Source organism: Mytilus edulis, chromosome 1 (genome assembly GCF_963676685.1).
Source record: "Mytilus edulis chromosome 1, xbMytEdul2.2, whole genome shotgun sequence".
NCBI classification, from domain to species: Eukaryota; Metazoa; Mollusca; class Bivalvia; order Mytilida; family Mytilidae; genus Mytilus; species Mytilus edulis.
In genome coordinates this window covers 83,666,252-83,688,015 of record NC_092344.1, presented here as the reverse complement: position 1 = coordinate 83,688,015, position 21,764 = coordinate 83,666,252, and the positions used below count along the sequence as shown (strand labels likewise).

The 21,764-nt window shown below is 30.6% G+C and overlaps 1 protein-coding gene across 2 annotated transcripts; it reads left to right on the top strand.

Annotated features, from left to right (window-relative positions):
• The first annotated feature begins 659 nt into the window (after positions 1–659).
• Positions 660–20,435, top strand: LOC139492716 (NF-kappa-B essential modulator-like). Of its 2 annotated transcripts, none has more exons than XM_071280871.1 (13): positions 660–814; positions 3,177–3,452; positions 4,434–4,633; positions 5,461–5,559; positions 6,855–7,161; positions 8,263–8,339; positions 8,641–8,784; positions 9,195–9,307; positions 9,996–10,136; positions 11,244–11,340; positions 15,434–15,658; positions 16,117–16,455; positions 17,383–20,435. In XM_071280871.1, exons 2-13 carry the CDS (start codon positions 3,200–3,202, stop codon positions 17,503–17,505), a joined length of 2,118 nt encoding a protein of 705 aa, XP_071136972.1. In that variant the 5' UTR covers positions 660–814; positions 3,177–3,199; the 3' UTR covers positions 17,506–20,435. The 2 variants fall into 2 exon arrangements, with proteins under 2 accessions (XP_071136972.1, XP_071136979.1); XM_071280878.1 differs by having other exon boundaries at positions 684–775.
• Positions 20,436–21,764: the final 1,329 nt, after the last annotated feature.

The window sequence follows — 21,764 nt, the reverse complement described above, 5'->3', positions numbered from 1 at the left end:
ATCCCATTGCAAGCTTAAGACACACTATTCAGCCTCCCAATCAGGGTTTTTGATTCTGTGATTACTTGACCGTTTTTATGCCTGACTGATTATTTGATTACCAGACCCAGCTAGTATGTCATGATTATTTGAATTTGATATTCTAGGACTGGTTTTTTTATCCTTTGATTATCTTGTTTAAAAATAATTAATCGTTATTTGATTATATGGGCAACTTGAATATTTGTGAATATGTGATTTCTTGACCCCCCCCCCCCCACAAATGGGGCCTCACTATTTTTGTTAGGGAATTTCCACCGGAAATAGTTGTTTGAAACGTCTAACTAAATACCATATATTAAGATAAAAATGCAACGCACCAAAAAGTAAACCTATCTCAAGGTTGCTTCAAAACATTGTTGTTTTTTTTATAACTGAGATATAATATATAGTGTCAGTAGCTTTCATCTTGAAATAAAATATGTTAGCTGTAGATTTCAGCACATAAAGGTGAATATGTGCTGAAATCTACAGCTAACATATTTTATTTCAAGATGAAAGCTACTGACACTATATATTATATCTCAGTTATAAAAAAAACAACAATGTTTTGAAGCAACCTTGAGATAGGTTTACTTTTTGGTGCGTTGCATTTTTATCTTAATATATGGTATTTAGTTAGACGTTTCAAACAACTATTTCCGGTGGAAATTCCCTAAGAAATTTTGTAAACATCACAAGCCAAGCAAGAAGATATTGAAAGTAGATGATCAGTCTGTCGTGATTTAAATAGAAAGTGAAAATTTGAATATATGCCTTTATATACTAAGACAAAGTAAATAATTTAATTGTTAGCTGATGGAATTGATTCCTACACAGTATATCTTTTAATAAAGATATGACATCATATGTAAAAGTTTTACACAACTTCACATGTTCACAAGAAATGAAACTATTTTTTTCCTGTTAACCTTTAACACATGTATATGCACTTGTACAACAATTTATTTATAAACAAATTATTTAGATATAAAGAAGACAATAAGTTCAATGTAATCCAGTAGTGTGTGTGTATCGTCTCGTATTGTGTTTTCGACCGTCTTACATTTTCGACCTAATTCTACTTTCATTTCCTGTATGCTGCACATACCCGTGTGACGTCATATTCTGCTGCTATACTTAGTAATAATAGCAAATAATACCACGTGTGGTGAAGATTTTCCAAATAAAGTTATTATAATTAAGTATTTGCGTTTTTTTATTCGATATCACAATTTTGAACCTTTTCACTAGTACTAGTTTTACCTTCCAAAAGAAACTATCAAAAATTAACAAATTTTCTAAAAATATGGCAAAGGTCGTTTTGCATGGGAAGTTTACATCAAGGTCATTAAGTCACATGACTGTCATGTGGTTAGTTGTAACACTTAAAGTTATTTTTTAACACAAAAAATTAATTGATATCAATTAATTTTTATTAACAGAAAAAAAACCAGTCTGTCAGTGGAAATTACAGAAAATACCCACCCATCTCACTTAACAATTCCTTAACTAAAATATTGATCAAAAACATGAAGTATACAAGATCCTAGACAAGATCATACACAGCTTCCAAAGAACATCAAGTAAAATGTGTACAACTAATAAAAAAAAGATATTAAAATAATATTTTATGTCTTATAGTTGTATATGTAACCACTTAATTCATTATGTCATAAGTTTAATTGACTCTAACACTTTGATATAAACCTTGGCATCAAAATATAACCATGAATTCCGGATTTGTACGACATGTCATTTCCGACTTTGGAACCCTTTCTTAGATAGGTCGAAAACACAAGACGCTTGTTTTTGTCAACAAAGGTGCCATCGATCTAATGAACTCAAAATTAAAAAAATTAAAGATCGAAATATATTTCAGATACAGTTATTTTATGCACAAGTATACCAGTGACTCTCAAAATAGAAGCCATGTCTATGTTCAAACATATAAAAGAGTAATTCCGAAAAATATTTAAATATTATAGGTTGAAAATACAATACACGAGGATATACATGTATAGCTACAATTGTACCTTACTTTACTCTTACTTTAGAAATTCAATCGCTCTATCTGTGTGGTGATAAAATATAATCTTTTACAGTTTAGTCCCTCTCCTGAAATACTAATATTTTGTGTAACTCTTTTCAGAAAAAAAAATCCTTTATTTTTTTCAATCTTCCTTCCTTGTTAAAATTTTGATCATTGTTTAAATATATTAAATATATATTACAGTTTAGTCCCTCTCCTGAAATACTAATATTTTGTGTAACTCTTTTCAGAAAAAAAAATCCTTTATTTTTTTCAATCTTCCTTCCTTGTTAAAATTTTGATCATTGTTTAAATATTGTTTACATAATATACTATAGCTTGTACATTGTGAGAATGTTTCCAAATATTAATTTTCCTTATTGATTCATCAACAGTTGGATTCATTTAAATAATGATTGCAGAAAATGAAATGACCATCTACATGTATCATCATGATCATTCATGTCTATAGTTTTACTTTAAAATATCAGATAAATATACATCATTTACATGTAAGGGAGTTCAATGTGAAGTACACAATGTAGTGCTCATAAGAATGTCCAAATGACAATCCTGTGGTTACAAAAGAAAGTTTATAATTCTATTTAAGCTGAGTATGCCAAAGGCAAAGGACAAAGCAACTTTAAAAGAAGAATTAAATGTAGGGTTTGCATTCTTTAGATCATGCAATCCAGTTTTAACTAAATACATGTAGGGGTGCATAATGTCCCCATTTGGAGAGGAAGATCTCTATAATTTATTTTAAGGTGACTTCATACATAGTTGTAAGTAGGAACAACAAATAAACATGTACATTTTTACATGTAACCATCATTTTATGTATTAATCTACATTTCAGTTTTCAACTGCAACTGTCAATTTTTATCTTTCATCTGTTATTAATGTAGTACATGAATGTGTTTTTGCAGAAACTCTTGTACATGAAGATAGAGATAAGCTGTTCATGTCAAAATAGATCAGCAATTAGGTCACTATAGCCATAATTGTCATAATATCATTTGACTGTTATATGAGATAAAGTTCTTGAAATACTTTTTTGTTTGTTTTGTGTGTTTTTGTGCAATGCTCCTTGGAGCCTCTAAGTAAATGTTTGTTGTTGTTTCAGCTAGCAAAATGATATAAACAAAGATGTCATTTCAACCACCAAATATTTATGCCAACTTAAGTAACGGGAGATCTCCTGTCAACAGTAGCAGTAATAGTCGTATCTCCAACGGATCATCATATGAAATGATTCCTCCAGGTTCAGGCAGTAGAACTCCAGCTGATTTAAGCTTCATGAACTTTCCAGTTGTAGCCCCACTATCATTTAGTGAAATCTCTGCAGAACAAGCCCTAGAAAGGGTACAAGAACTAATGAAAGAAAATCAAAGTCTCAGAGGTATGCATGTTCACAAGCTTTCATGTTTATCAGATAATATTCAACAATAAACATGATATTTATGTCAACTTAAACAGAAATATTCTATTTTAAGTTGTCAGTAAAGAAAATAAACATATTTTAGATTTTCAATTTCTTTTCTATAGTTTTGTTTAAAATACCTTGTAAGGTGTATGAAAAAAAACTATGTATCATGATTATGGTTGATAAGAAAACATTTTGGAAATGTAAAATACTTAATTTGTTCTTCAGCTTCAAAATTACTTGAAAGACTTTAGTAATGAGTAAATAAACATGTATTTTGGCATTTATTTAAAGGTCCGTAGTGACTAGGTACATTGTGTATATATCAAACAATTTGAGAAAAGGAGGAAACAATTTTCTGTTATATGTATGTGTTTGTATTTACCCAGAAAGTTTGTATCATCCTCATAAATAAAATACCTGATCCCTAATCATTGCAGGAAGACAGTCTTCTCACAAAATCAAAGGTTAATTAATATACTGTGGATTCATTATTATTAGTTGGATACCAATTTTTGTTGATTTAGTGGGTACAGTTAAACCATGAAATTAAATGTTCAACGAATTAGACAAAATTTCTATAGGCTTGTATGTTGACCCCAGCAAAACCTCAAAATTATTATCCATGAATATACAAGTTTTCCCCTGCCGCATTTTTGAGCCTGTCCCAAGTCAGGAGCCTCTGGCCTTTGTAAGTCTTGTATTATTTTTAATTTTAGTTTCTTGTGTACAAGTTTAGTATGGCGTTCATTATCACCGAACTAGTATATATATTAGTTTAGGGGCCAGCTGAAGGACGCCTCCAGGTGCAGGAATTTCTCGCTGCATTGAAGACCTGTTGGTGACCTTCTGCTGTTGTCTGTTCTATGGTCAGGTTGTTGTCTCTTTGATACATTTGTAATTTCCCATATAAACTCATTCAAATTAGTCAAGTTACTTCATATTTTATGTTTGCAGAATACCTCAAAGAAAACAATGCTGTTATTAATAATAAATACCAGGAAATCGCAGATTGGAAAGAAAGAATAAAGAAATATCATAAACACAACCAAGAAAAGTGTGAAGAGGCCAAAAATGTTATTCTCAATCTTAGATCAGAAAACGAAAATTTTAAGAAGCAATTACAGGAAACCAAAAATCAGGCATTTCATAGTCTGGTAAGAGTTTATAGATATCTCATAGATAAGCTCTCTGATTTTTCAAATGATTTATCGTGTATATCAATGCATTCAAACAAAAATCAGATATTCAAATAAGTTGTATTGTCAGTTTGCAATACAGTAATTATATTTTTGCTAAATTTATTACTTTAAAAGGCAGATTTATTTATGGTTACATGATTGCATTAGACTAATTTTTAATAATTGATTATTTTATAGAATTGACTTCATGATAACTTTTTTTAAGGAAAAAAAATGATGTCCATGCACAATAAAACACAATGAACATTTCTCTGAGACCATTTGTCAAAAAGTTTTCATACTCTGACAAATTGTGAGATGAACTATCCTCAGTATATTAGAACAAACTCACACCTTATGACTTTATGCCACAGTAACAAAGTGGAGGAAATTTTGCTACATGGTAGCATTCTTGTTAAAATACTTGAAATGTGGTACACAGAGAGTTGCAGAGAGCCTAGCATGATAATCACAATCTTTCGAAAGAAATCTATCAATAACATGAATAAAATTGAGCATGGAAATGGGGAATGTGGCAAAGAGACAACAACCCGACCATATAACAGACAACAACAGAAGGTCACCAATGCAGCGAGAAATTCCTGCACCTCAGAGGCGTCCTTCATCTGGCCCCTAAATAAATATATATACTAGCTCAGTGATAATGAAGTCTTTTGGTAGGGAACAAAATACCATATATAGTTAAACTCTTAATTTAACAACTTATAAAAAATGGCATACACAATTTATTTCAGAAGAAATTATAGGGAAGATAGTAAAAGCTGATGATTAATTTATTTCAGAGTGAAAAAATAAGCCAACTAGAAAAAGAGAAAAAAGAACTTGAAGAGATAACAAGGAATCAGGCAAAGTTTCAAGACAATACTGATGCCTTTGTGAAAGTAAGTTTTTTGTAGTAAATACTGAACATTTGAGCCCTTTAGAGAAATTCAATCACAAAATGTTTAATTATGATTTGATATGAGATATTTTTGACTTCCAATATATTACTAGTGAGATGTTGTAATGAAGAGCCAATTCTCTTTAATACATCAATCCAATACATTCATTAAAATTTTGGAACTGAAATCCAGTCTATGGAAAGGGGTTATACTCTGTTTTTCTCAAAGCAAAGTGTCAGTCTCTAGTATAAAAATAAGGTGATGTGGTATGATGCAAACTATTCACCGGAGTTCAAATGAATAAGATATTAGCAATTGTAGGTCACAGAATAGCCTTTAACAATGAGAAAAACCAATACTATAGGTTCAGTCATAAAAAACCTTTGACATGAAAACTGGAATCAATTATATTCAAACAGAAAAACTATGGCATAATTAATAACAATACCATTTACCAAAAAAAAATATGACAGTCATGAACCAAGGATAACCACGGACTCCTGAATCGGGATAGGCATATAAAGAATTGTGTGAGCGCTCAATCCTCACCTGTCCCAGAACAGTTGTGTAGCAGCATATCGTAACAACAAACTAAAAACCTTAAGTTTCAACAAAAAAAGTATTTGTTGAAATAAAATTAACCTTTGCAATTGTTTTGATTCATTGATAAAAAAGAGTCTTAGTTGTATAAATATAGATTCTTACATTGATACCAGTGGATTATCGGATTTATCTAATCGAAATTGTTAAATTATCAATTTTAAAGTCAGAGTCTTGGTTAGGACTTTAAAATTTATAATTTAACTATCGAGATTGGATAAATCCCATGATTCATGAGTAACTATGTAAGAATCTGTTTCTCTAATGATTAAAAGAAATTTTCTCTTTTTGTTAAACGAAAATCCCCTTCGAGTGCCTTTTACATTACATGAACTTGTCAATTTCTTTAACACCTGTTAGCATATTTTGATTCATCCAGTTAGCTAAAAAGGTTATGACCCTTAAAATCAACCAATGATCTTTTGAGATCACCAGCAACCACACACACGTTGGTTAAATATTTTAAACAATGGGTTTGGAAAGGGATAAATTTCCATAGAATTAGAGAAGGCAAAGTAACTCAGCTGATTGAATTTTATAAAGAAATTTACAGTAAATTTTCCAACTGTGTATTATAACGCAACATATGTTAATCTTTTTGAAGTTTGAAGCTGGAATCCATAAAAAAAAAAAAAAAAAATTATTTTGTGTCATCTCAATAAACTGTTAATTTTGTAAATTATTTTAATTTAAAGGTTGAAGATGAAAATCTAACACAAGAAAATCAACAACTTACTTCAAGAGCCAACACATTGGAAGTACAAGTTCGGGAATTCCGTGATAGCAATGAACAATTATTCAAAGATCTAGAAAAACTCAAGCAAATGAAAGATAATATCCAGTCTGAAAATTCAGACTTGACAAATCAAAACATTGAGCTTAGCCAAAAACTACAAAATGTACTGTCTGATTGTAAGGCTGCCAAAGCAGAAAACCGCCATCTGAAACATCAGATGTCACAAAATGACAGCAGTATGCCACAAGGTTACAGCTTATTACAAGGTGAACATAGTGAATGACTAGGGCACATCTTTGACAGACAATATTCATTTGATGTCATGTATTACTATTTCATTTTACTAGAATTTGTCTAGCACTAGTTGGATCTAATATTCTGTTTGATAGTTTTAATCTTAGTTCATCTGTCAAGTTTCAAATTTAGTTTAGAGCAGATTTTTATGGCCACGCAACGAAGTTGTCGGTGCCATATAGTTTTACCCTTGTTCGAAATTCCGTAATTCGGAAATTCCGTAATTCCGAAATTTCATAATTCTGTAATTCCGAAATTCCGTAATTCCGTCATTCCGTCATTCCGCAACAAACCATTATACAAAGTTTTTTTCTAAACGCCTTCAGATATTTGGCTGATTTTTGGTATGTGAGTTAACCATGATGAGTTACAGATCATGTTTAAGTTTCGTTCCCCTCTGTTAATTTTTGCCGAAATGATGGGCTTTTGAACTTTGATAAATTTTTGATAATCACAGTTATACGGACCTTTTTTCTAAATGCTTTCATATATTGCGCTGATTTTTGGTATGTGAGCTAACCATGATGAGTTACAGATCAAATTTAAGTCTTGTTCTGCTCCACTAATTTTTGCCAAAATTAAGGGTTTACAACATTGAAAATTGTTAAAAAGTTACAGTTATATGGACATTCTTCTATACGCCTCCAGATTTTGAGCTGAATTTTGATATGTGAGACTACCATCATGTTTGTGTCTACATTTATTGTTATTGAAATTGCAGATTTTAAAACTTTTTGAGACAGGGCAATTTGTGTCGCTTTGACACATCTAGTCTTAATAAAAATAAAGGATACATTGCCATAAACTAAAAAGTATTTTAAGTGTTTATTATAAATGTGAATTGCAGAGTTTGGTTAAAAATGTGGAAACTCATGTAAACCTTGTTTTCTATTTTTCTTTTCAAATACAAAAATGTAGGTATTTTGATAAATGTAAGTATCTGCCCATCACTTTTTGAATATAAAAGAACTCTTATGTATAATATCAATCAAATCTTAATTAATTTTTCGTTCACAAATCTAATTAAGAATACACAAATTTCTTAAAAGTATATCTTTACTATTCTCTTACAGGCAATGACAGAGAAAGAGATAATTTACAAAGAGGAAGTGAAGGAGATCACAAACAGATGTCTCAGCTGCAGGAAATGGTAAGCATTTTATCATAAGTAAATAAAGTAGATTAATGTTATAATGTTTTATATAATGTCTTTGTATGGCAATGAGAGATCTTCTATACTTCACTGTGTATATCCTTCACTTGATGTTGATTTAACTCTCACCAAACTAGATAATCCAGGATTTTGAAAAGGGGGCCCCAAAAAGAAAACATTTGGAGTGAAACTTGTATGAAGTCTATGCATTAACCACATATGTAGCTCCATATTTAAAGGATCCCCCTTGTCCCCCTTAATCCACCTCTGATAACATACTATCCAATTGAATTTTTAGGTGAAAAATCTACAAATAGAGATCCATGAAAAGAACAGAACATTAGATGACTATAGAACACGACAAGAACAACAGGTCTCCCAGTTAACACAGAAACATCAGATGGAACTGATGGAGAAATTACAGAATGCCAAAGAAGAACAGGTAATAATGTACCAAAGTCCAAAGTCAAGAGTTGCTACACAATAAATAATCTTACAATTGGTGTATTTTCGTGAACAAAATTGAAGTCACAAAACAAAAATCTTCACATCGCAATGTCCTATGACTCATTTTCATAAGAATGACCCTAGGTCAGACAGGACAGTTTATTCCTAAAACCAAAATTAGAAACTTTTTCTAATCAAATGTATGTTCATGATTGTTACTGATACAGTATTGCTATTCATTAATGAATAATTGTCCAGATAGATTGGTCAAAGATTTAAAAATTAATGTTGCAAACAGAGAGTCCAATATTTTACTCAGTTTACAGTTTAGTGTTGCTTAATGCAAATTGTATAAAAAGAAGCTTACATTATTTGATTTTTTCACTAAAATATTCTTTATTTCAGTCCTCAGACATTAGAAGCTTGCAGGCCCAAGTTTTATCTTTGATCAATGAAGTTACAGAATCCCAAAACAAATGTGAAGGTGCTACAGCTACGATAGATCAACGTAATGCAAGGTAAGATAAGGTCAATGCTCAAGGTCACAGCTGTAATCAAAAGATTATAAGTTGTGCATTATTTTGGTATCTGGATGATAACTTTTCAGCCTTCACAAAACTTAGTTTGATAATGCTTTTTGGAGATGACCAGTGTTATATTGATTTTTAAGTCAATATTTCAAAAGTAGGGTCACTGTATTAATGAATAGACTGACACATTTCGAAAAGTTTTGTTTTGTGACCATATCTTTTGAGTCATAAATCAGATCTCTATCAATCATTGGTTAATAACATGCCTTTTGGTGTACACGAGCCTTAATGATTTGTGGTCAATTGGTCAAAGGTTATTACAACAGTAATAAATAGACTGAAATTTGGGCAGTTTTGTTTTTTATCATTTGATATGAATTGTCAACAGACTTAACAGTCATCCCCATAAAAGAAAAAAATCAGTACCAGACAGATAAAAATGTTTGTTCTACTAAAAATCCATTAATATCACATCTGGGCTTATGAACCCAATGGTGCATCTGGGGTTGAAGTCATAAAACTTTTCTCAGTTCTTGGAGCACAAAAATCTTGCTCGAAACATGAAATCCAACATTTTGATTGGTCTATCGAGTTTCAACTCGAAAGTTTTATGACCGCAAGGCCTGATATCTTTTTAGCTACCATTTAATTATTAATAGAAATTAACTTTTTGTAGAATCTCTGAACTAGAAATGATAGCAAAGAGAAAACAAGAAGAAACCAATAAAGCTGTACAAGATTTAACCAATCTGAAGGCTGCATTATCAAATTATGAGGCTGCATTGAGTAATGAAAGAAGAGATCATCAGAATTCAAAGTAAGTATCAATATATTTAAATATTTAATTAACTGACAGCCTCATCAACTGTTATTTATTTATTTGTTAGTAAAAAAAGATTTGAAGGAGAAATTCAATAAGACAGCACCTGTATAACTCAGGTACACAACAAATAGATACCTAGTGATCATTGCATCATCTTAAATGATTTTACAGGTGTTTATTAGTCAATAAGTAGGAGTATACATAAGCAGCCTGTTAATTTTCTTTCTTAAATGAAACAGAAGCCTGGCATTTCGTGATTTACTTTGAAAAGATTTGTGTTATGATATAAGGGGGCCATTACAAAAAAGATGAGTCATAACTGACCCAAGATTATATCTTAAAGATAAATCTGTACAAATAATTACAAATGTAAATGTACTAAATTATAACTGAATGAATGAATTATCTTTATTCTCATAAACCAAATACATAGTTACAGAAAAGATATTACAATAATAACAATTATCGCTATTTTGTGCATTTTTCCTTTGATCTGTTTTTGTGATAATTTTCATATCATGCTACTCGCTTGAGATGGAAAATTATTGCTAGAAACTAAGCAGGCTCGTAGCGTTACTAACTAATTTGACATGAAATTGACATCGTCGTCATAGGTAAAATAGCGATAAACAGATTATCATTGATTATCTCAACTCGATTGCCTTTCTCGCTTTCGCCGTCCCGGCTCAAGCGAGAATATCAATCTCGTTGAGATGATCAACAAAAATCTATAACTATAAGATGGTTTACAACAATTATATATATGAACAGGCCACTAGGATTCAAGTAATACCTGGGGTACTGTACTGAATTTTTTCCCATCAACTGAAGTTTTTCCATCACCAGAAGGGAATATCACATAAAGTTTTATATGTATATAATTGATATATCAGTATGCATTGAACACAACATTTCTGGGCTTGGTTGGATTAAAAAATAAATTAAATCATATTTTCAAGATCATGGACATTTCAAATAATAAACAGAAATAATATTTTGATTAACAAACAAAGTTCACATGAATATTATACCCAATAATTAGACATGTCTCGTTATTTTGTCGAATCGTGGAATATTCATAAAAATGTATTCTAAACACAGGAAACAGATGGCAGAATTGAGGACTTCATTTAATCAAATGGTCGCTGACTACAAAGATCTTTTAACAGACTATGAAAACTACAAGAAAAAGATGCAGGTAGTTAATTGTTAAATTGTAATCTGTTTTTGTGTTACAATTTTTATACGACCGCAAAAATTTTAATTTTTTGGTCGTATATTGCTATCACGTCGTCGTCCGAATACTTTTAGTTTTCGCACTCTAACTTTAGTAAAAGTGAATAGAAATCAATGAAATTTTAACACAAGGTTTATGACCACAAAAGGAAGGTTGGGATTGATTTTGGGAGTTTTGGTCCCAACATTTTAGGAATTAGGGACCAAAAAGGGCCCAAATAAGCATTTTCTTGGTTTTCGCACTATAACTTTAGTTTAAGTGAATAGAAATCTATGAAATTTTGACACAAGGTTTATGACCACAAAAGGAAGGTTGGGATTGATTTTGGGAGTTTTGGTTCCAACAGTTTAGGAATTAAGGGCCAAAAAAGGGCCCAAATAAGCATTATTCTTGGTTTTCGCACAATAACTTTAGTGTAAGTAAATAGAAATCAATGAAATTTTAACACAAGGTTTATGACCACAAAAGGAAGGTTGGGATTGATTTTTGGAGTTGAGGTCACAACAGTTTATGAATTAGGGGCCAAAAAGGGGCCCAAATAAGCATTATTTTTGGTTTTTGCACCATAACTTTGGTATAAGTAAATAGAAATCTATGAAATTTAAACACAAGGTTTATGACCATAAAAGGAAGGTTGGGTTTGGATTTTGGGAGTTTTGGTCCTAACAGTTTAGGAATAAAGGGCCCAAAGGGTCCAAAATTGAACTTTGTGTGATTTCATCAAGAATTGAATAATTGGGGTTCTTTGATGTGCCGAATCTAACTATGTATGTAGATTCTTAATTTTTGGTCCCGTTTTCAAATTGGTCTACATTAAGGTCCAAAGGGTCCAAAATTAAACTTAGTTTGATTTTAACAAAAATTGAATCCTTGGGGTTCTTTGATATGCTGAATTTAAAAATGTACTTAGATTTTTAATTATTGGCCTAGTTTTGAAGTTGGTGTAAATGGGGGTCCAAAATTAAACTTTGTTTGATTTTATCAAAAATTGAATAAATGGGTTCTTTGATATTCCAAATCTAACTGTGTATGTAGATTCTTAATTTTTGGTCCAGTTTTCAAATTGGTCTACATTAAGGTCCAAAGGGTCCAAAATTAAACTAAGTTTGATTTTAACAAAAATTAAATTCTTGGGCTTATTTGATATGCTTTATCTAAATATGTACTTTGATTTTTGATTATGGGCCCAGTTTTCAAGTTGGTCCAAATCAGGATTCCATATCAAGTATTGTGCAATAGCAAGAAATTTTCAATTGCACAGTATTGCACAATAGCAAGAAATATCTAATTGCACAATATTGTGCAATACAATTAATTTTCAATTGGAGTTATCTTTCTTTGTATAGAATAGTAGTTGATAATATATGTTGGAAATTTGCCAGACATGACTATGATGTCATTTTCTATTTTTATTTGCCAATAACTTAATGTAAATAACTTCATTGGAAATTTGCCAATATAAAATGTTGCTGATGAAGCTTTTTTTCCTTATCTTATCTAAAATGTTTTTAGATAATGTATGTTGGACATTTTCCAGACATGACTATGATGTCATTTTCTATTTTTATTTGCCAATAACTTTATGTAAATAACTTCATTGGAAATTTGCCAATATAAAATGTTGCTGATGAAGTTTTTTTTATTGTTTTATACAATAAACAATGTATATTCACTTTTACTACCAACCAATCTTTACCATTCAGTGATAACAAGCACTTTATTTTACATTTTAATATTTTATGATGTATTTAAAAGAGTAGTTATTGTTGCAAACTCCATTAGAAATTTGAATTGATATCAGTTTTGGAAAAAGGGAAACAGGGATGTGAAAAAAAGGGGGGGGGGTTTAAATTTTTCTCATTTCAGATTTCATAAATAAAAAGAAAATTTCTTCAAACATTTGTTTGAGAGGATTAATATTCAACAGCATAGTGAATTGCTCAAAGGCAAAAAAAAACTTTTAAGTTCATTAGACCACATTCATTCTGTGTCAGAAACCTATGCTGTGTCAACTATTTAATTTTAGATTTAAAAAGTTTGAAGAAGAAATCTTTAATTGATTTGTAAAATCTTGACATTTGTTTTGTGTAAAAAAAAACCCATGTAATGTCAAAAATTTGATCACAATCCAAATTCAGAGCTGTATCACGCTTGAATGTTTTGTTTATACTTGCCCCAACTGTTCAGGGTTCGACCTCTGCGGTCGTATAAAGCTGCGCCCTGCGGAGCACCTGGTTAGATAATGTATGTTGGACATTTGCCAGACATGACTATGTTGTCATTTTCTATTTTTATTTGCCAATAACTTTATGTAAATAACTTCATTGGAAATTTGCCAATATAAAATGTTGCTGATGAAGTTTTTTTTATTGTTTTATACAATAAACAATGTATATTCACTTTTACTACCAACCAATCTTTACCATTCAGTGATAACAAGCACTTTATTTTACATTTTAATATTTTATGATGTATTTAAAAGAGTAGTTATTGTTGCAAACTCCATTAGAAATTTGAATTGATATCAGTTATGGAAAAAGGGAAACGGGGATGTGAAAAAAAAGGGGGGGGGTTTAAATTTTTCTCATTTCAGATTTCATAAATAAAAAGAAAATTTCTTCAAACATTTTTTTGAGAAGATTAATATTCAACAGCATAGTGAATTGCTCAAAGGCAAAAAAAAACTTTAAAGTTCATTAGACCACATTCATTCTGTGTCAGAAACCTATGCTGTGTCAACTATTTAATTTTAGATTTAAAAAGTTTGAAGAAGAAATCTTTAATTGATTTGTAAAATCTTGACATTTGTTTTGTGTAAAAAAAACCCATGTAATGTCAAAAATTTGATCACAATCCAAATTCAGAGCTTGCCCCAACTGTTCAGGGTTCGACCTCTGCGGTCGTATAAAGCTGCACCCTGCGGAGCACCTGGTTGTAACATAAAATCCTCTAACCTATCAAACAGTTGTTCTTAGTTGTTTTTTTTAAATAAATATTTTATAATCATACACATGGGAAAATAGAGCAAATTACACAGCTATTTTCATATTGTTTATAGAATGTTGACATTGATTACACGCTTATCAAAAGTCTTGAAGAAATTTCATATCCTCTACTTTCTATTTATAACGATAATGTTACCTGTGAGTTAAAGCTTTTAATATGTAGTTAAGAAAAGTTTATGTCAAGGCTTACTTTTAGTTTTCATTATGTCATATGAAGGTAATTAACTCTCTGATCTAAACTAATGAATTTATAATAATATTGATAATAATTCTTTATTTAAAGAGTGTTACACAGTTAGCTGTAAAACTAATCTTCCCTGAGGTCCTCTTGAAATACATTGAAATATTACAAACTAAAAATTTGTAAGGGTTTCGCGGAACCCAGTGTCTTGCTTACTTTATGAATGTAATTACTGTTTTAAGAAATTTAACTTGAGACAGTATGTAATGATAACTGGAAGAAAACTATGTCCATATATAAGTACAATCATCAACAAGTACTGTCCAAGTTTGGTAGAAATACAGAATTGTTTAAGAAAGTTATTAAAATTTAAAAAACTTTCACCACAGAATGAATATTTGTGGACACCGCTGCCAATGACAGAATGTAGGATCGCTTTGTCTCGCATTTTGACTTAAGTCGAAGGCTTGACAAAAATTACAAGAAAATCAAACAAACACACATATAAAAAAAAACATACTAGCTAATTTTTAGCACAACAACTCCAAGTAATACACTAATAATCTATCAGGGAGGAATATCAGTATAAACATGATAAACAAAATATTCCCTTGAACCTATATTTAGAAATTTCTTGATCTTAGACAGTAAATAAAGTCTAGATGATATTGATGAACATAAATAATTGACATGGCCTGTCCATGAAAGATAAGAGTCATTGCCAAGATTTTATCGTTTAGCAGATAAAACTCTTTAATTTGTTAAATTTAAAATAAATTTAGGGAGTAAATCATGAAGAAAAGGTCATTGAATTTAAAATTCTTTGAATTAACTTTTTAACAACAATGCCATCATTGTATATTTGTAGCAATCTAGTATTGGTGAATCAGAGAAACAAAAACTGTTAAACAAAATAGGATCCTTGACAGCACAAGTTCTAGCTGCAGAGGAGGCCGTCAAGTATAGAGACGAGGAGGTGAAAGAATATAAAGAATCGGTTAAATATAGAGAAGATGAAGTGAGGAATTTGAAGTCAGAAAATCATAGATTAACAGATGAAGTTAATAGTACCATTCCAGTGCTTAAGGCTCAGGTATAACTTTAACATTTACTTCTTTTCAGATAATTTTTCCTTAAGTCAAGAATCATTGGAGTTTTACATTTCATCATTTCATCAAAATTCTTGAGTAATCCTGTGACAGAATTACTTCCCCTGAGTAGTAGATACTAAGCCAATCGTAAGCAGTTTGAGCTAGGGAAGTATTCCTGTAGTAATCCTGTGACAGAATTACTTCCCCTGAGTAGTAGATACTAAGCCAATCGTAAGCAGTTTGAGCTAGGGAAGTATTCCTGTAGCTCAGTCAATGACATATATATTTTGTATACCGGTAGATGAAAAAGAAAATTTAACTGTAAGTTTGCTTAGTTTAAACATATGATATTTTATTGTTCAAAGAGGGAATGGATCAGACACAAGTTTTTATCTGACTGTATGATCTTGCATATAAGCAAGATGGTTATTGATTAATATTACTTTTTTATGCTGATTAGGGTGAAATATGGGAACAAGATTTCCATGCAGAGCGTGAAGCTAGAGAAAAGATGCATACTGAGAAAGAAGCTCTGACGGCAGAGATGAACCAACTCCAAATACAAAACCAACATTTACTGGATGAATTAGAATCACTTTCTAGAGGACAGTTTGCTGATTTTCAAAAAAGGCATGCCAAACAGCAACCTTATGCAAACCAGATTCGTAGCCAACTTCGTGTTGTTGGACCTAATCAACAGAACATTGTATATCCTTATCAGCAAGCACCTATGGCTGATCGAGGTGGAGGCAATCAGATGGTATATCCACATCCACAACAAGATGCCAAAAGACCAGAGGTAATGGACAGTAGAGAGCACTGTGAAATTGAACACAAGAAGCAGATATTTTGATATTGAAATTAGTAGAAGTCAATATTAAAAAAGGAGATGTAGTATGATTGCTAATTAGAGGACTATCCAACAGTAACCAAAAACAAGGACATAAACAATACTATCTGTTTAAAAGGGGGCAGCTTTGTTAAGGGTTGTTGTTTGGTCCCTTAAGTAGTAAAACACTAATAACATTCTTACAGGTCTCATTAAATTATGCTTTTTATGCCTCCCCTATGATTGTTTATAGGGGCATAATGTTTTTCTGCCTGTTTTCTATTCTAGCATTGGTCTGTCCCGTTTCAGGTTAAAGTTTTTGATCAAGGTAGTTTTTGATGAAGTTGAAGTCCAATCAACTTGAAACTTAGTACAAATGTTCCCTATGATATGATTTTTCTTATTCTAATGCCAAATTAGAGTTTTTACCCAATTTATGACATCTGAGAACTATAGACACATTCTTGGTTTATTGATTAACTAGTAAATAAGTATGATGATAAAGTCTGGTTACATTAGTGCAGAAATGTCATTTGTAATGTCAATAGCTTGTCAGAATTCACAAATTTTACATATCTGACCTATAAAAAAATATTCGGATAATATGCAAAATAAAGAATTAGCAAAAGCCTTAAAATTACTAAATTTTACTATGTAGGGATTTTTAATTTTTTATCTGTATTAATAGTTTAGTAAAGTAGCATACTAACTTATGTCTTAAACTTATTATAGCATAATCATGTTTGAAGAAAAATGAGGCATCCTCCTATGGAGTGAAATCCTGTATAGAACCAAAAAAAAGACTCATCCAATATGCAATTGAATAAAGCATGTTATTTGCCTGAATTTAAAAAAAAAATCTTCATGAAGTTAATGTATTGTCTCTTTTATTTTCAGAATTCCAATCAAGCTGCCAGTCAGCCAACAGAAGAAGATATACTGAACTGTCCCAAATGTAATCAAGTCTGTCCTGATTTAGACTCACTACAAATCCATGTCTTAGACTGTATTGATAACTGATTCACTATGGTTGTACTTAACATTGTTTATATTGTATGCTTTTTGGCTTACATTTCAAAAATCTTTAAAAAGTCAATTTGGTTTAACTTGAAATCAAATTTAGAATGATAAAATGGTTGATTTCAATCTCATTTTTACCCAATACTTCTTTCTGTATCTGTATCCGTGTGTTTATGTTAAAGTTACCAATGATGGCTTTTATTGAATATAACAGTTCTCAGTAATAGTGTTATCATACTAATATATTTCATTATCGATAAAAGCAGTTTTTTGAAGATCATAGCAAACTGTACAGCACTATACCGTTGATTTTTTGAAGCGTAGTGAGAAACTTAAGGAGATTTATTTTCTCAACAATGAAGAATGATTGACTTTATATTACTAATTAACTATGTTAGATGTATTTTTTGCATCATAACATTACAAGTACATAGGTAGCAAAACAAGTTGACTGAATGGTTGTTCTTTTTTGTTTTTTTTTACTCTTATTATGTTTATTATCATTTGTAATATTTCCATTTTCATAAAACTCTAAAAAAAAAATAATTAAAAAATCCTAGATTTTGTCTCTACAATTCTTATTTTTCATTCATATAGAATTAAGAGTGTATACATATTCAGGTACAATAACAATCTTGATAAACAATATCTTAACAAAAAAATATTAACAAAAACAGCAATTGTAGTAGTTATATCATGTATATTATAAATTCTTTTGTGTAACCTATTTCTTGGTTCAAATCAGCCTTTGTGTTATAATTAGGGCACAATTTAAAGCAAAAATCTCTATCTAGTTTATTGTCCACAACTTAACAGAAAATGGTTCTTGTGTAATTTTATAATAAAAACATGTAATTGATTGTTAAAAATCTCAATTTGTTCACTTATTTATTTAATTTATGTTTTTTTTTTTTCTGTTATTCATTCAAAGAATGTTTTGTTAATCATACATACTATTACTTATATATTAGTGTTTTCCATTGAGATATTATTAGGGTACTAATCTGATATGAATTTATCTAATGTTTAATTTTAAATTTAGGCCTTAATCATGTTAATAGCTCAATGCTGTAAATTTTATAAATAAGATGCTATGGGAAAATTGGCATGGTTCTAAAATTTGTTTTAATTTGAGAAAACTATATATATACATGTACAGTCGACTCTCGTTATGTCGAAGTCAGCCGGACCAGAGAAATATTTCGAGATACACGTAGTTCGACTCAAACGAACACCGGAAGTTCGACAATCTAAGGGACACAACTCTTGCTTAGCTTGGTAAAGCTAAAATAAATCCGGGTAAATATGTCAAGGGGATCGATATTCTAGTATCAGATCGATATATTTGTATGTCACAGTCTTTTATTATTATGATGACATTTTTTTTTATTTATTCAATTCTTTTAATTAAAAAAAAAATCCTATGGCTTTTCCAAGAGAGTAATTTCCAATCGAGGGTTTCGTTATTCAGGTCGGTTATAGCTGACAAAATTGTTTATTTTCGGATACAAGAGATTTAAGAAAATTTTGATTTCTATTCATTTTGTTTTATCTCACTCTTTCTTTTCAAAAGAAAATATAACAAGATTAAAGACGCCTTTTGCGTAGTTTTTAGGTGATCATCAACGGAAGCCATAATCCTCACTTTATACACACCCAAGCTCATTAGTGTAGATCACAAATTAATTGTTTCGTAAACATTTTAAATACTTTTTCATGAACATTAACAATGTATCACTAATTATTTGTCAAAATTCTTTAAAAGATAATCTTAGGTAAACACTCATGGAAATTGCATGTCATAAATCAATACAGTGGTCAGTGACCGGACATTTAATTACACGTGTATTGTCAGATTAACTATTCAATCCATTTAAATCCCGGAGGTCATGTTTTGACAAATATGTATTAGTTCGAGATAAAAAATGAATTTTGAATGCTTTTGTTAACCTTGGGACCGTTAATTTAGTTCGACTCAACCGAAATTTCGACTCATCAGGAGTCGAATTACATACTTTTGTATGGAATAAAGTTCAGGACCATGTGAAAACTTCGACTCATCCGAAATTTCGAGTCAACCGAGTTCGAGACAACGAGAGTTAACTGTATTAAATACAGATGGTCAACCAATTTCCAGACATAACAGTAGATTTCTGTCTTATTTTTCAACAATAAATGTAGTTGGGCATTCTTCAACATGATTTAAGAGGGTATGAATTTCCTTTACTGTCAGGCGTTTTAAAATATTGCATATCTTCTTTTTCACCCATATCATATGATAGCCTGATTGTCCTGTATTATTTGATTCTTTACTTAATTTATTATCTGGTATTTATTTTATCCTCCAATTATTTGCAATCTCCCAAAAAAATACACATTCAATAAAGACATCAAGTTTTTCTTTCTTCAAGATCAAGATCCGTCTGGTACTTTTCGCTTCTCTTTCCTCATTCTAAAAGTGATGACTGTATTGCAATCCCTCATCTCCATCATCTTACAAATATTTTTGTCACTTTTTCACAAACTACTGAACATATGGTATAGGTTTTTCTCATTGTTGAAGGTCGTACGGTTGCCTTTAAATAAAGAGTGCTTACATCCATATCATTTGATCTTTGGTGGATATTTGTATCATTGGCAATCATACCACATTTCCTTATTTATATTACAAACTTCATATTTGGTCATCTGATTAACCGTGATGAGCTTTAATTAATGTATGTGACCTTTATGAATCTTTTTCCTGTTTTAGATATTGTGATCTTTTTTAATTGAGATATACTAAGCAGGACAACACATGCATTATCTCTAACTTATATAAACATGTTACTGCAATGTAATTGTTCTTTTGTGATGCTTTCATGTGATAATTAAAAGGTTTTCTCCTTCTATGTATAATAAACACTTGCATGAAATAAAGATGGCCATTTTTCATGACTTTTTTACTTAAAGGAGTAGGTCCAGTAAGACCCTTTTTTGGCCCCAAAATATAGCAGTTTTACAAAATTGTTAAAATGTAAACTTTTAGTTATTTATTGGATAGTAGAATGGTTCTGCTACATAAATATGGGCTGTTTTTGACAATACAAGACACATTTATTGGGTAGTAGCACCATTAAATCATGCTAAATTACTGAAATCTTCCAAATTCCAGCATTTTAGTTAAATTTTAGACGGTTTCCGTGCGAAACGAAAGTGGCCGCATTCGTGTTCATCCAAAATATTGAAATGGAAGTTGTATTTGATAATGATACATAACATATATAAAGATTGAGGATGAACACGGATGCGGCCACTTTCGTTTTTGACAAAAATCATCTGAAAAGTGACATTTTTTCGCATATTTGGTAGATTTTTCAAATTTGAGCTTGAATCGGATCGTTTTTAATGACTAAATAAGTTAAAATCTTTCACATAAATTAATTGAATCATATGAAATAGACACTTAAGTGTTTAAAAAGTGGTCAAAATCTTTCGTCAGATGAAAACTGAAATTTGAGGCCAAAATTGGTCCTTACCGGACCTACTCCTTTGTTATATTAAAAGCATTTTAGTTCTTTTTTGCTTGCTGTTACTCTGCTACGTGTCAGATTTACATTGAATCATTCTGATGAACTCGAGAGAAATGTGTACATATGTATAATACAAATTGTGTGGTATGATGATCTTTTTTTAAACCCAGATAAAAAAAATGAATACATAAAGGTATTACCACCTTAGAAGATAATTGGAAACCTGGGTCAAATCCCATATTTGGCATATACTTTATGAAGTTCACATCATCAAAAAATGTGAATTAATTTTCAAGTTGATGTGACCATAACTGCATTGTACTGGAAAGACATAAACACAGACAGGGAGCACAAAAACTTAGATTTTCTTTTAGTAAAAGCTAAAGGTATCTGGACTATACAGGTATGAATGAGGGTATTTTTTCAGGCATCAATAATTTTGTCATGACATTACTTAGTTTGAATTTCAATTAACTTGATCATGCATTCCTTCATATGCTGTTTTGAAATCATTGAAAAAAAATATGTGAGAAGTAACAATATTCTCACAATTCCACAAATTTACACTTTTAACTCCTAAATTAAAAATTAGATTTTTCTTAAATGTCCAGGATGGATACCTCTTTTTATGCTGATCCTTTTTGAAATTTACACTTTTAACCTAGCTAATGAAACAGTTACAAGGAAATGCCCAAAAAGTTATAAAAAAAAACCCCAAAAAACTACTTAGTTGTTTTATAAATCTGC